We start from the raw sequence: 15,498 nt of genomic DNA, 5'->3' as shown, positions 1-15,498 counted from the left end.
ACTCACTTTTCTTTTATTTATATATGTACATACGCCGGCCGGGGGGGTAGGTGTTTTGGTTTTGCGGAATCGCGGGGTCGGACTTGTTCACGGCGTTTTTATGGGTCCGGGAGCCGCCCGTCCCGTCTTCCCGCAGAGTGTACCCCGTGCTTGGCCGCCGCCCCCGCATGTCCACGCCGTTGGGCCGCAAATTGCAACCCCGTCTGGTCCCCGCGCTTCCCCCGGTCTGTCCCCGATGTTGCTGGCGAGGGCTCGCGCCGGCCACAAGTCGGCCAGACTGTGGACACGGTCGTTGGGTTGGTACATGGTAACCTGAAATTGTCAGACGTGCATGTTCGAAAGATACCGCCTGCCGCATCCGTATATTTGCTCCGACGGATTCCCCCCCCCCCCAGAGTCCCGGTCCCTTTCGGCGCACACCACAGCGTGTCTCCAAAAAAGCCGCCGACTTCTCACCGATGCCAGCATCATCCACAATGCCGGTATAGAACGCGGGGCCACACGGGGTTTTCCCCGGAGTCTTGATCCGGGGGTCCGGGGTAAGACCGGCCAGGCGGGGAACAACCGCGGGGTACAGCTGCGACGCCGGTACATAAGCGACCGACGTTCCTCATACTCGGAACTCCATTATACGCAACTATACAAGGACTTTTTCACAAGACAACAGTAAAAGTAGTAACAACTAGTCCGCCGATGTTGGATATTGACGCCGGTACTATTACTACGTATCGTAAACCGGGCGCATCCGTCACAATTAGAGTCACAGTAAGCGCAGGTGCGAACGATGCAGTAACCAACCGTGAGTAACCGTCGCCGCCGCCATCAAAACGGAACACTTTTTCAAGTCTCCTAAGTAATTCTTCTCATGCTCTTCTTTTCTCTTCCAGCTTCGTCTTCTCCAGTGCCGTACAGTAGTAGTAGTAGTAGTAGTACATAGTTCATGTTAGGTTTTCAATAGTTTGTACCAGTTCAACAGCCTGAGTCCACTCTCACAGCCCGCGGAGCTATCATGATTTAACCCGGGGCGGGGTTATCGCAAGGACATCAGTCTCGGTATAGGCTTCTTTCTCTACAATATCTCCAGCGAGGTGAAGCTCCGGCCGGCGGCTCCCTTACCAGGTTAGGCGCGGGGCGGGGTGGCTTGGTGGTGCGCGGCATGTTCCGTCGTGCTCAAGTGGGATGGATGAGCCTGGACTCGAATCCTGGAGGGCATAAATCGCGCGCGTAGCATCCAGGAATGTCTACCCCTGGTGAATGGCTTTCCTCCGATGGATCGAGAAAGGGCGTGGGAAATTCAACGATTCAGGTGAATTTCATGCGATTGATGTGGCTTTGTGCAATACCCGGGCGTGGGTATGAGGTTGACTCGGATGTTTGGTCGGTGCTGGCCAAGCTACACATACTCTGTGCACTGCGGGCAATCCTCTTGTGGGTGTACAGTACCATGGATTTCGAACTTACAGGATGACCATCTTTCAAACCATTTATGACCTATCTGACACCGAGGCCCCCTTTTCCCCCGCTAAACGTTTTATTGTGAAACTCGAATTCAGGTGATGAACTTTAAAGTCCATCAACAAACACTAACAAAAGTCGCTAAGGCAACCATTCATAACCCCCGGAACCAGCATCCCTGCTTCCGCCACTATTGGTCAAACGTTGAATCCCGTCGTAGTACAAGGTATTGCCGCCCGTTGCCGGCCGCACTAACACACATAGTCGCCGCGCTTAAGACGAATTCGGTGACAGCTCCCGACTCCAAGGGAAGCAGATGAACGAAACAAACACCAAATTTGGCCAACCCCCCTACCCATCTTTCATTCCAGTACCTAAGCCCCCCCTCCCCCAGCCTAAATGTTTGAAGAGTTTCTCCCCAAGACTTGCATGAAGAGAGACCAGGACGGGGATTCCAACAAACTATTGATGACTGCAGGGTATGTACCTTAATCCCGTTGGTGATGAGTCGTCGTCGTCGTCGCTGGCAAAATGGTTAGTTAGGCACTTCGCCCGGGCAAAAGTCGGTTACGAACTGAAAGGTGCAAGCCCGCTTTCCTTGAATTGCAAGTGCAATAACCGCCTCAAATGGACAGGCCACTTCATGAGTGGCATGCAACTTCCAATCCCAAGCCTTATCGTCGACAACAACGCTGTCGACTGATTGGCTCACACCTACCTAGGTAGTCGTTTCTCGCAAGTTGCGACCCTCCATAAAAAAAAAGACCGCTAGGGGTCCCGCGGGTCTCGTTACCTACTTTAGGTAAAAGGGGCAGAGCAACTGAACTTGGCTTCTTGCCGGCAGTGATCTCACGATTCCAAGATTTTCCAAGATTCTGCATCCCCACGCAAAACGCTTCTGGCTGCCAGCGCCACAGACGATCGAGCCGAAACAATCGAGATGAAAATGTACCTGTTTTTCATTCATCGACTTGCTGCGTACAATGAAAGGTCCCTGACGCTTTTTTTTTTATCCTTGTCTAATTTTTTTTGTTAAAAGTCCCTGAAGTCCCTGATTTCCGTTGTTGACTCTGATCGCTTGATCGGATTTCTGATCGGATTGCTTATCGTGCTATCCCTTATCGGGTCCAGCGCCTGCCCCTGTGTCTATAAGCAGGTTGCGATCGGCCCAAGGAAAAAAAGACGGACGAATAGCCAAGGTACCAATAGCAAAAACTTTCACTTGCCTGTTTGGGTCAGTCGTGCTTTTAGGTGGGCCGATGGGCACATTGCACGCATCAACATATTGATGACAAGAGAGGAGCATTTCTACTTTGCGCCTACCTACCTACCTTCAAGCCCCAGCGAGAGATACGGTCTGCTATAGTAGCATGAGCTAGTAGGGTCTGGTGTTTCTCATCCTGGTTTTCCATGATCACTCATTTCCCCCCCTCCGTTTCTGACCCGTAATCCCGGTATGTTATGGGCGCTATGGAGCACGATCATTATTGCGCCCCAAGTGAAGGATGTTGTTGGTACATGTCGTTTTTTTGATATCGGGCAGGATGGCATGGAGTTAGGTACCTACCTACCTCTAGTCTTGATGATACCGTTGCGCTTTCCTAATACATTACCTCTACATAATGCTCCAGTCCTCGAGCGGGGAGGAATGTACTCAACCACAAGGATGTTGGGGACAATGTCTACTCCGCTTATATTCAAAGACGACGTGGTGATGACCGTGACGACTGCCGGTGATGAACATAGTAGTGATGATCACTGGAAATGTGCGTTATGTGTGCTTGCCTGCGCATTCAGTCTTTTCACTCCACCGAAATTGTTGCGAAAGAGGGGGGAGGGCTAGAATAGTATCCACGCCATCAAGGGAGCAAAACAACATCTAGATAATACTTTCGTCCACCTCTAACTCGCACTCCCGCGTGGTTCACCCCCGGTGTGAGGAGAGATCGGATCGTGCACGCATACTGTGGTACATAATTCTGCGGCGTCACTGCAGGACATCATGATGGTCATGCTTGATGATAGGATGGCCGCAGCGGACAGTGGGCTGAGTCCAACTTGTAGTATACGACAAGCTGTGTGCGATCCTCATGAATTGCCAACTTACAGATCCTCTCACCACCATTGCATCCCGGGGCTGACGCCAGCAGCATGACCTGACATTGGTCTTTTGCTTTTAAGCATGCACTTGCAAGGCTTTGAACTAAAGATCCGAATCTCTGGTTTGGAACCATCATTGGTCGGGACGCAAAGGAAGACAACGATGTTCACCACGTGCTTGGCTGTTGATTGGACAATTCCTCTTTTTGTCGACAACAGAGAAGTGAATCTCGAGGGGCAAGGCGCCAGCTGCTATTGTCGAGCTTCCAGGCATACATGTAGCTCTGGCGTATACTGTGCCGTCCGTTTTTTTTTTGTGCGTCCGACGTTTGTCTTTGTTGGTCACTGTCGAGGTTTAGCGATGGCTTGCCTTTTTCTGAACTCCGCCGCGACAAGCCAGGCAGCGTGACGCCAAGAGAAGGATGCGCCAGGGCAGGGAGGCCAGAATGTCTCAAGGGGTGTAGGCTGAGCGATAGGATCTCCGGAAATCGCAAACATTATGATGTACAAGGTATTATACATTGGCCAATCAGTCAACCCCTCGCTTGGTCGCTTGGTCGCTTGGGGGCATGGTGGAATAGTGGCATGTTTCTGACTTTTCTCTGTCTCACGACAACCTTGTGCACGAACACGGTCTTTGTTAGCCTGGTATCTGATTCTAGCGTAGTAGCCTAGGGCACACTGAAAAAACAAAAACGAGCAAGGCAATCAAACAACGACAAACAGGGAGAAGAAGATTAGCGCGTGATAAATAGTGGACCGAGGCGGCTCAACTGCTGGCGGATTTGCACTCGACTCGAGAACGAATCGTCGATGAGAGTGGAATTAAGAAAGAAAAAAAAAGACTTTGTTTCCAGTTACAAAATGCTGGACGCTGATCTGCCGTCGGAGTGGATTCTCCAGTCCACCAAGAACCAAAGAGGAGACAAGCCTTGGATACAAAGTGGACAAGGAGGGAAAACGGCACAGACAGTGTGTCGCGGTACACAGTACGAGTGGTTTTGGTTGGTCTTGTCGGTCCTGGGATCTTGGGAACGGAGGTCGGGGTATCGTGAAGACGGCGGCATAGACGGACAGGGTGTCGAGACTCCGTCGCGATGTTGACCTGGAGAGGACGGAATGAATCATGGAATGGAATTCGAGATGGAGACGCGCGCGGATGCAATTAGTGTACTATAGGTACGTACCTCTATGCAGTGACCAACAAAATCCGAGCGCGCCCTACGCGGGGTGGGCCCCCAAGTTGACCCCCACTTTTTAAAAAAGCTTCAGTTGACGGGATGGAAGTGGAAGGCAGCTCCGTCGCCTGTAACCGCAGTAAACCTCCACTTGACAGTGCTTGTACCAAGAGGTGCAGTCGTGAAGAGGGGACGGGCGAGAAGGAACTGAAGGTTCAGTTCCGTTTGAAGGAAGGGATGGCGCGCTACAGGCAAAAGGCTACCGGCGGGAGCTGGGCAGAGACTCCATGAAGTGAAGTCAAACGTGTAAGTGAAAATGGTCTCGTGATGCCTTTTTGTGGTGTTTGACCCCAACAAACCATGTCTTGTGCCTGGTTCCTGGATTTAGGCCAATTCTTTTACATTCTAGCATTCCATACAGCTTTCAGGGAGGGCATGTCCCGGCCGGTGCTCGATGAGGACCGCATCTTATTCTGGGCAGTTGGTCCAGCATATTTCCATCACAGACCAAGACGATGATGAATGTTTGCACCAATAATGCGCCTTTGCAAGGGGAACATCAGATCCGCATTGAGTGAGATCAAGGGACACGCCAGGGGATTCCGGATTCGGGGACCAATGTGCTATCACATCATCTCTTTCCCTATAGAAATATTCAAGACTGCATTGACGTGATGACAATGTTCCAGCATGTTCCATGTCTTTGAGTGTTAGTGTTGACAAACAGCAGAGACCAACAGCAGTCTTAACCATCCGTGCCGTGTTTAATGTTCGGACGCAAACTTGGCGAACACAAAACGAGAGGATTTCACTCGATCGAGCTCATTGAATGATCATACACAATCGACTTTACGCGCAACAAGCTAATCAATCACGACTTGCCTATGATTTTGATAAAAAGAGTCAGACAGATACCGACCATACAGCGCTGCTATCACGGCCTATTAGCGACGGTATCTGGCTGCTTATAAGGCTGAGCGAGACCAGTGTAGGCCGCACATTGGTGGCGTTGACCTGCCAAAATTCGAGGGTCCCGTCTCTTTGGTAACTCGAGGTCGGCGATGCGAGGCCCCGGAGGTGGTCACTGCAATGTTTGACGTTGAAGAGCAAACTCACGGTGCGCTGTAAGTAAGTAGAGGTACCCTCCCAAAACGGTGAACAAGGCGCACGGTGAATGAATTCGACGGGGAGACGGGGAGGACTCAGACCGAGCATGGAGCCCAGAAGGCTGGCGCGGCTGGGAACTGAATACCACTGGACAGCAACGAAAACGCAGGGAAAGTGCCGCGTTGACCGGAGATGCTTGCTTTGCATGAAGGTCGGTCTCAAGCATGATCCCATGGCAACAGAACGGATGTCGCTGCCCTGCCGACGTGAACGCCAGCGAGGTGTGTGCTCTGCCAGGCACCCTGCACCTTCCCATTCGTTCAGTCATCAGGGTCGGCGACGACGAGATGAGAAACGTGCTCAGAATCTGGTCACGATCGCAAAAGTCAGCCGAGCAAGACAAGAAAGACACGGTGAGAACGAATCAAAGCCCCCCGAGGTTGAAACTCCAAGAAGAAGCGTTACTTGTTGCGCTTCATCTTGCATTGATGTCCAAACTAATGCGGTATCAGATGCAATGCCAGATGAAGAGACATCGTGACGCACCTTCCTTCAGGAAACCTCCCTTGCTGCTTGGCGGTGACCAAAGTTCAGTTCCCTCAAGGGTTCAACTTCGTTGAGTCCGCTTTCGGCGCTCACCGTACCTACCTACCGTAGCGATTGCTGACCAGGCACGCAGAGGGCACAGGTCAGCAAGGTGACAAGAGCCCCGCAGTTCCCTTTCTGCAAAAGAGACGGACCAACCACGGTTAACCCTGACACCTGACGTACCCCACAAGCTCACAACCCTCAGCGACAAGGAAGGACCGGGAAGGGAACTGAAAGTGACGGCGGGGCAGCTTCACCTTGGATTCACTGCATGGTCCAAGCTTCATGCCGCCGTCGGCTTTCTTGTTTGCAACATTGGGTTGCAGTATCTCGCGAATCTCATGCAGGGCTCGTTGATCTTGGTTTTTTTTCAGGGTCCTGAGGGTTCACCTCCTTGAATCTTTTTCGATACTTATCACAATTGTGTGTCGAACAGGATGGTATCCAACGAAAACGGAGGCGACAAGTTCAAGGCCAACGCGATACCGTCTTGCCTCGTCCGCTACTGTACCGTACAGGCCCCTCCCACGAAGCCCCATGTCGTCCAGAACAAATCGAGACAAAGTCCAGAAGAAAACCGGCGCGATCCATCGGACTTTTCTAATCTACACTGCACGATCCTACGGCCCGTAATCACGAGTAGCTCCCGTCACGGTCGCCTATGTTCGGGCAGCAATGTCTGTATGACTGACAGGCTGACGGCGGCGGCGGCAATGGCGTTATCTTCCCGAATCCCGCGACCGCAGGCATTTCTTGCATCTTCCAAGGAAGTCCGCGACTTCACCATGACCGATCCTACGATATCAGAGCCCAAGCCCCCAAACCCATCCGAGCGAACCGGGCAAGTACGAGAGGGCAGCGAGGATCGCCAAGATAGACGGACGCCATCTCCTGAGCAGAGCCACCCACTCCCCTCCGTAGCGAATCATAACCAGGAAAAAGAGCAGGCGAAGAGATAACAGGTCGTGATGGAACGAGGTAGACGAATCTGCTAGGTGCACTCTCACATAGTTGTTGCCTTGTGACTGTCGTGTAGCCCGACAGCGGCGCCCATCCAACTTCCAACAATACCATGATACCCATCCAGCCCAAAGAAAAAGAAAAAGGAGGGCATCGCCATGTCAGACTGCCGGTCCGAGGTTCCAAAGGACCATCAAGCCGGGACTCCATCGCGACCCCATTCGCAGGTCCACTCCGTGATACAAGCTACAGCTAGTCCAGTGGGTATGGGAGCCAGACGCCAGCCCAGCATGGGTAGCTGGGATCTTGCCTGGGTGCCATGAAAGGGGTGATAACTGAAAGATGCGGTGATAGGGCGGACCCAAAAACGGCGACACCAAAAGCTTGTTCGTTGGGCATTACATGCTGTGGTGGTACAAACATCCAACATGGGAATCTCTGCAACTCTGCTATTTCTCCAGATTGCTGTCTTACATGTTTCTTTCCTCGCATCACGTACTGTCCATTTGTTGTTGTTGCTTGCGCGTCGGCCGCGGCCGTTTTGCGGAGTCTCGGGACTTGCATTTGGCCTAGTTTCGGCAAAAGTCCCTCTCACGGAACAAAGAGCCAAGTGGAACTGAAACGGCCGGAAGATCGACGAGACTTTGACCTCACTTCAGCTTGGCATTCCCTGCTTGCCTTGGGCTTTCGATAACACTCCGCCTTTCTTACGCAACTTCTTCTGCTCATCATCGTCGGCCTCGTCGTTGTCGACCTCATCCTCCGTCGTTGTGGCAAAGAGAGAAATGTGGGGACCAACGACGTCGAGATAAACGTCAGCACCAATGAATGGAAGGGTGGTGGGTGGTGCGACAGGCGGCTCTGTTTCAGCCGCTACTTGTATTCGGTGGACGGATGGATCGTCGCTTCAAAGGGATTGTCAGGCCCCAAACCCAAAGGGTCCGACTGTTTCAATCCCATGTTGCCGTGTTTGTTTGTCTTCTTCTCTCAATCGCCGGACCTCCTCTGTGTGATCATCACCACGCATTCCGCGGCATTCACTACTTACAGCACACGCCCCTCTCAGCATCGTACCCGAGAACGACGACGATGACGATCTATCAAAGCTTGTATCTGCCGGGTCTCTTGAACCTTGGGCATCAACCACAGCCGATGAGGTGGCTAGTGGATCACCGTCGTATTTTCTACAACTGCGACGGCAGGGAAGAAAGATTGTAAGCGGCTCGCCCCAGCTAACCACAGGCCAGCTTGAAACATTGTCACCAACGGCGACCGGGGAAAATAAAAGCCACTTCCTCAAACAACTGCACCATGCAGCCGCAACGCAAGCCCAAATGGTCACCCGGGCACCAGCCACCAGTTGCAGAGACAACCGACGGTGCTCTCGTCAGAAAAAGTTACCAATAGAGGAAGAAAAACTGACCTGCAGTTGCTATAGGTCGAAGGTGCTCGGGAACCTGGGCCATCTCCACATTTCAAGACACTCAAAGAGAGTAGGTACCATTAAGACACTGACGAACACGTGTATAGCAGCTGAGCTTTTGAGCTCTTTTTTTTTTTCTGACGACTGTTCACGGCGGACTTTGAAATACCCGAATACCCACCTGACGGCCTGGAGCGAATCTCACGGTGGTTGCTGCAAGGCATACGGTATACCCAAGCACCCAAGATGCCGACCTCGCCAACCACCGTCAACCACCATGTCTCACCAGCCAGCGAGGTGCTGTTCAGCTACGTATTTTCTGCTGGACCGGCAGCAAACTGACGACACAGATGTTTTCGAAGCCCTTCTCCACGAGCGCCAGCGGATGTATGCATGCGTAGGGATCATGTAAGTCAACGCGGCGGCGACACAGCAAACAATTTCCTGGGGTAAAAGTACGGGGTATACGGGGTAAGGCATGCCTAATCCGTCCTGCCCGGCGTACGTGTAGACCGGTAGGAGCACGAGGAGCAAAGGGCGGGATTGGCGATATCTCTATGAAGAATTACTGGACGATAACGACTGGACCACGTACGGGGGATAACGACTCGGGCAGTGCAGTACTGGAGCACAAGATCACTGGAGGATACCTGGATTGCAAATGGGAACCGGCCCGGTTGAGCCTTGGAACGTGCGGTGTCCCTCGTGTGATGTTTAACTGACGTGGACCAGTTGAGTTGACAACCAAATGTTGAAAGAAAGTCACGACAGATGGATGAACAATGCACTACAGTCAACAGTCGACAGGACCATACGTTAGATACCCGGAACACCCAAAAACGAGATTCATTACCAATAGCCGGGTTTCGAGTTCCGAAAGTTTCAACACACGGCCGGGAGTTTTGGCAGGGACCATTTCATATTCGCAGTGCCGTTCTTGCTCCTCGGCCTGCTCTAGTGTACTATGCAATAGGAGTTCGAAATGCGTACGCAGTCCGAACCCGCCGCCCCTCATCTTGTGTCGCCGAGAAAAAGGCCACACAAGCCTCCCAAGGTGCCGTCGCCGAAGCTCGAACGTTCTGGGGGAATCCAAATCTACCACCAGGACATTGGCGGGCGTTGTAGTTGGTCGAAAGGCTTCCAAGCCATTGTACCAACAACGCAGCCGAACCGAACTTGCAAAAGTTTGTACACTAGCTGGATCCGCCACGGTGTTGCTGTTCCTCTTGGTTGCAACTCTGTCGACGGTTCTGAATGGCGCCGTTTCACCACCAACACTTCTAGCCTCCCCGCAGTAGAGGCCCGGCCCCGATCTAGTGAGGGGAAATAAGTGGGGGATGCTCCGAAAATGGAAACCTTGGAACAATCTCTGTGTTCAGAGACCTGACGATCTGTTGCCACATCACACGTCGACCTCTCAGCCATTGGGTTTTCTTGACTAACACTTTTGGCTATGGTGGTGTACAAACGCCCCTGGAAAAACCACCGACTTGGTTCCTCAGAGACATGCACCGTTATCAATTGATTGTCGAAAGGCTGTTGAACACAAACAAGCCGAAACACGGCGAACGGCGCCCGTATCGATTGAAAATAGCGGATTAGTATCGACGAGAGACCCTAAGGATGGGCCACCAGGATCTGTTAGCCTTATCGTAAGCATTGCGGGCATTTGAATGCTTGGGCTGGCTTGGCGGGGCAGCACATCAACAAGCCGTGGCATCACAACAACAAACACCAAGACCGACTTTGCTGGCGGCCATGACGTTGAGTTCTTTTCTTTTGTTTCTCTCTCTCTAGAAAAAAAAAAAAAAAAAGAAAACTGAAACAGTTTCCATCGACGATTCGAGCGACAATGAAGACTAGCAGTCGGGCCTTTCTGCGTTGACGTTTCACAGCTGGCATTGAGGTCCCGCTCAACACATTGCATCGAGCAGCCTCCAGCATCAGTCGCACGCAACAGGGCGCAGCATACAGCTGAGGTAGCCTGTGAGTTGACGAAGAACGCACAGCACTTTATCAATCGCTCAAATCAAACTCTATCGACGCCAATCGGCACGCTAACGTTAGAGAATGCTCGAAGCGAGGCGATGCGAAGCGAAGTGTCTCTCTCTCTCTGTGTGTATGTGTTTCGCCCATCATCTGACAAAACGGTAATCGCTATAGGCCCTGGGCTTGCCTGAGCTAACTAGTAGAACCAGTCGGGTGGAACGACAAAGAAGTGCGCCCGGCCAGACGTAATCGAGTGTGCACTAGTTAAAACGGGATGCTGAGCATTTATCTACAGTGCTTTACACTATACTATGGCCTTGATGACAATACGGTAGTGTTATCTTGATACATCAACACCAGCATCAGCGATATCTCAAAAGTTCCTACTACGACAACAGGGCATTCTGAGGTTTGCGATGGGTAGTGGTGCATACCAGGAGGAGCTTATTATGCACCGCTCATCCCAGTCAATCTATCCGTATCGGAAGCGAGCAAGGACATGACATCGCATCGCATCGCCCAAGTGTTTGAAGATTGATTCCTGTAGGCAAGGCAGAAGGCATACGTAGAGGCAGGTATGTACCTATGCATGAAAAGGTGAGTTCACTATCTACATTGTGCCCAATGCCGGAATCGCATTCAGCATCCCGGTACATTTAAGTAGCTGGCAGTGCATGATGTGATGGCAGCTCGACAACATCATGATGAAGGCTCGCTTCTTTGTGTTTGATGGGTCGATCATGACTGAGGTGATCTCCCGATGTGAGGTTGCTTTACGGATGATATATTTTCGATTCCGATCCTTTACATCTGGGAGTCTAGGCGGGGGGAGCGCTGCTGGGCTGATGTTTCGCCTTTTCGCGTAAACTGTCGCCGAAAAAAGGGGATGGAGCTGAAAGGACATGGGAGTCCCGGACCGGACCGGCTCGGCTCTGGCCTGGACGACAAGGCCACTTCTCGTTAAAATTCAAAATTAGACTTCCCTACACATTGTGGGCTGGGAAAAAGACGCAGACAAGGGATGGATGGATGGATGGATGGATGGATGGATCGACGATGGATGAATGTCATGGCTCGTAACTAAGCGCTGCCGCTTGACGCTTGACGCTTGACGCTTGACGCCCGTATCGCGTGCTGCAACATTTTTGTTTTGAAAGTCGAGACTCGAGAAGCATCAACTCAAGAGACATACATATATGTATTCAGAAGATGCACCCCCACGCCCGTCGACATGACAGGCACCTGAAGGGCATTACATTGACTGATGGCTCAGTTCCAATCCAAAACCGCACCGGAAGTAGCACCCGCATCTTTAATTGAAGGATTGGGAAGAAGAAAAGATGGCTGAATGAAGATATGCAACCATTTCATGTTCATGGCATGGATTAAGCGCTTATTTTTTGTTTTGTTTTCTTCTTTGTTTCCCATGGGCTGGTTCGAGACACCACCAAAGTTTGTCCTTCCAATGTCAAATGTCTCTCTGCTTTTGTTGTTGGTGTTGATTGAGCCTTTCGTTCTGTTCTCCGGGGGCGGCTCACCACCCGACCTCACCTCAAGCCTCTCGAGTGCTGATGGGGGATGCCTGCAGCCAATTTCCCTGCCGACGTCATTCTTCTCAACTTCCCAGGCGCCAGTCCTGCTAGCTCCCTGATCCGGAGCATCCATCCATGGGATTGGAGGCTTACCGGTACCGTGCGCGGCTCTTTCAGAACTGCTTTTAGCCAATCAGCGTCGATTCTGACGGTTCTGATACCGTTTTCGTGGTGGGATGAAAGCTTGGCGGACATGGGCAACAACAAGGTTGACATCTTGGTTGAACTTGACATTGCAGCGAGCAGCAATTCTCACCACCACCACCACCACTCCCACCGGTGACAATCCTCCCGCGCTGACCCCCATCATCAAATATCGACAATATTGTGCCAAGGAATACGCATTCCGATATGTGTCATCTTATGCTGAGATGGTGGTGTAGTATTCATCAATCGAAACACCATCAACATGGCGACGACTTGGGAGTAGATTCTAGAACTCATAAACTGATGATGAAGATGAACGAACGCCTCAAAGACAATTGATGGCGCCATGGTAGCACAGCATCGCAGCATGTTTCTCACCGGGTGTCTGACTTGCTTCATACACACTCTTACTCACAGCAGCAGCAGCAGAACATCTCGAACCCGCGAATTGTCTCAGATCTCTTGTCGTCAAATCTCTCTCAGCTCAAGGCCCAAGGTCTCTGTGCCTGAATCTAACCTCCGTTCTTCAAAAAGTCAAAGTCCTAAGCGTGCAGTCGTGGTCCCACGTCGGTCATCGCGAAGGAACGCTTACTCGGTAAGCAACTCCGAAGTCGTTGAGAAACATTGATGAAGCCGAGATTGAAAACGGTCTTTGTCGTTCGTGCCGGAAGAAACAATCCTTGGTGATAATAGAACACGCGTGGTTGCCTCGGGAACTCTTTATTGAGCGGGAGGGCGACTCATCTCAGCTCCATCGCATTTTCTAGAAGGATGACTGAGCGACGGGACCTGAGGCGATTGAAGCGAGGGATAAGTACCTAACCACATCTCAACCCGAAACCGATAAGAATTTGATCAGAAGAAAGATAAGACAGCTTCGATTGATGAAAGCGTGGTGCCGACCATAGAAGGGGCTTTATTCCCTTTTGTGCGCATTCCTGCCATTCCCCAGCCACGGCGGGCCATCGTATTACACTCAGTACACAGCAAAAAAGGGGGCAGGAACTGGAAGCGGGATTCACAGCCAGCTGAGCCGACTCCGGAGCAAAAATCGGAGGTTGTCTTGAGGAGGGTCAACCACCCGAACAAGAAGCATCAAAATTCCAGCAGCAAGAAAGCTGAGACCCTTCCCGAACCGTTGGGCGGTTGTACACACACAATGTTGGATGTTGAGAGCAAAAAAGTTGGAGGGTGGGAAGACACAAGAACTCGGACAGTGCTACTAGCCAAGACGGGACAGTACTTACTAAAACCGGAGGCTTACACACACGCGGTACACCGTTTTCAAGATTAAAACGGAGCACTCGACAAAAGCCAAGGTCACCAAGTTCAAGTTGGTCCAAACTGAACTTTTGCTGCTTGAGGAAGTGGCCGCCCAAGTCTCCATGGTCCCATTGAAATTCACAAAAGCCATCTACTGCGTATGTATTCATGCATTATGTGTCTCCACCGGTTATTATATGTAAACTACAGCACCTATCACCGTGCTGCTAACCTAATATGGATAGAAGCAAGGCCATGCAGCCAAGATAACTGAAAGCAGCAGCAGCAGCAGCAGCATTATTAGCAGCAGGTGCAAGGTACATTGGAGCGGTAGGTACCTGTACGAAACTACATCATGACCACCGTAACTGTGCCGCATCGCTTTTCCAACAGAACGGAGAAAGTTGTGGGAAAAAAGTCATTTTTGCGTCTTGGGTTTTCTCTTTCCACTTCTAACACTGTCTACAATGCGCTACTTACGCGCCCGCTCATTTCTTCCGGCCTGTGTGAGCTACTGGTGTAGAGGCAGGTAACTGCCCTGACCGGCAGAGACATCTCAGCCTGGCACGTTTTTCTTTGGGTTTTCCTCCCTCCCTTGGACCTGAGCTTTGCTTACTTTTCCCTCGCAGCATGCCCAACTGCTACAGGACAGGACATGAACAAGTGAGTCTGAGCAGAGCGTTGCTGCCCATCGGGAGGAAGCACAGCAGACAGCAACAGCAACAACAACAACACATTCAAGGCGGAAATGACAAGAGATGCAATGCACTTTGGAGGTACCGACATCAACTCCCACTGGATGGATCTGGAGAGAAGACGGAGCTAAGGTAGTAGCATACGAAGTGCACTGCAGTGCGGTTTGTTGCTGTACACCGTCCAGACCAAGACAGTGTCTGACTGTACAGGGACATGGGGAGATTGAAGCAGAGACAGGCCATTGTCGAGAATCAAGACACACGCCCTCCTCACTGAGAACTCACCCCCTCCCCCGTTCCCTCCCCCTGTCCGTCCTGGCCCCTGGTCCTGGTCCTGGTCCCGGTCCCGTCGTCAACCGTTCTCCTCCTCCCAAGGAACGGCACACACACAGACGAAAAGTCGCATTCCTTGGAGTGAGGAACGGACATGGACCTGGACGGGGACTCGCTCGCTTGCCGGTTCGAAAAAGTGACGGGGGCCCATGATTCAAAACCAGCAGCCGCTCCGCTTCCTCTAGCACCAAAGTGCCTCCCGCTCTTCCTCTCTTTTGTCTTGTAAACCAACACCTCTGTTGTGTTTACTTTTTTTTTTCTTCTTCTTGTTCACTTTGATAGCAGGACCATTGATTTATATCTGGTTCCTTCCCTCCCCCTATCCATTCCTCCTCCTCCCGTCCCCGAGCTTGGCCATTGGCGAACGATACATTTGGGATACCCCCCCTTTCGACATTCCATCGACTCTCTCCTCATCGGCATCATCAGCATTTCACTCGAAGGCACTTGGAAAAAAAAAAAGAGCAAAAAAAAACACACTGGATCATTGCATTGTTGTTGTTTGGGGAAAAGCAGACAGCAAGAGCTTGGAAAAGGAGCGATAAGTGAGAAACAACGAAGAAGGTCGAATAAGCGATATCGAAGTCGACATACACCCCCCCCCTTCGCGACCCCCCCTTCTCGACAGGACACCGATCTCTTCACCGCCTACCATCTTGGGTCCCTGG

General features: G+C 51.6%; 4 protein-coding genes across 4 annotated transcripts; 3 read left to right on the top strand and 1 right to left on the bottom strand.

Moving 5' to 3' along the window:
* The first annotated feature begins 6,084 nt into the window (after positions 1-6,084).
* NCU11290 (hypothetical protein) lies at positions 6,085-6,698 on the top strand. Its single transcript, XM_001728229.2, has 3 exons — positions 6,085-6,253; positions 6,353-6,428; positions 6,520-6,698. Exons 1-3 carry the CDS (start codon positions 6,188-6,190, stop codon positions 6,591-6,593), a joined length of 216 nt encoding a protein of 71 aa, XP_001728281.2. The 5' UTR covers positions 6,085-6,187; the 3' UTR covers positions 6,594-6,698.
* A 61-nt stretch (positions 6,699-6,759) lies between these two features.
* NCU16715 (hypothetical protein) lies at positions 6,760-7,830 on the top strand. Its single transcript, XM_011395774.1, has one exon. It carries the CDS (start codon positions 6,866-6,868, stop codon positions 7,385-7,387), a length of 522 nt encoding a protein of 173 aa, XP_011394076.1. The 5' UTR covers positions 6,760-6,865; the 3' UTR covers positions 7,388-7,830.
* An 869-nt stretch (positions 7,831-8,699) lies between these two features.
* On the top strand, positions 8,700-9,533 carry NCU16714 (hypothetical protein; the record flags this gene model as incomplete). Its single annotated transcript, XM_011395773.1, has 4 exons — positions 8,700-8,774; positions 8,827-8,881; positions 9,174-9,219; positions 9,323-9,533. 4 exons carry the CDS (start codon positions 8,700-8,702, stop codon positions 9,531-9,533), a joined length of 387 nt encoding a protein of 128 aa, XP_011394075.1.
* A 3,226-nt stretch (positions 9,534-12,759) lies between these two features.
* NCU16713 (hypothetical protein) lies at positions 12,760-14,025 on the bottom strand. Its single transcript, XM_011395772.1, has 2 exons — positions 13,358-14,025; positions 12,760-13,302 (listed from the first exon to the last, which is right to left on the bottom strand). Exon 1 carries the CDS (start codon positions 13,970-13,972, stop codon positions 13,613-13,615), a length of 360 nt encoding a protein of 119 aa, XP_011394074.1. The 5' UTR covers positions 13,973-14,025; the 3' UTR covers positions 12,760-13,302; positions 13,358-13,612.
* Between the last annotated feature and the right edge of the window lie 1,473 nt (positions 14,026-15,498).

Source organism: Neurospora crassa, linkage group III, assembly GCF_000182925.2.
Source record: "Neurospora crassa OR74A linkage group III, whole genome shotgun sequence".
Taxonomy (NCBI): Eukaryota; Fungi; Ascomycota; class Sordariomycetes; order Sordariales; family Sordariaceae; genus Neurospora; species Neurospora crassa.
The sequence above is the reverse complement of the archived record's forward strand: the minus strand, read 5'-3'. Positions and strand labels throughout refer to the sequence as shown.

Excerpts from the sequence above, each read along its gene's own strand:
- NCU11290 (XM_001728229.2), top strand. The coding sequence starts at position 6,188 with ATGAGAAACGTGCTCAGAATCTGGTCACGATCGCAAAAGTCAGCCGAG. Across the intron at positions 6,254-6,352 it reads AGCAAGACAAGAAAGACACG|ATGCAATGCCAGATGAAGAG; the intron begins GTGAGAACGAAT and ends ATGCGGTATCAG. Across the intron at positions 6,429-6,519 it reads GCTGCTTGGCGGTGACCAAA|AGGGCACAGGTCAGCAAGGT; the intron begins GTTCAGTTCCCT and ends CCAGGCACGCAG.
- NCU16713 (XM_011395772.1), bottom strand. The coding sequence starts at position 13,972 with ATGAATACATACGCAGTAGATGGCTTTTGTGAATTTCAATGGGACCAT.
- NCU16715 (XM_011395774.1), top strand. The coding sequence starts at position 6,866 with ATGGTATCCAACGAAAACGGAGGCGACAAGTTCAAGGCCAACGCGATA.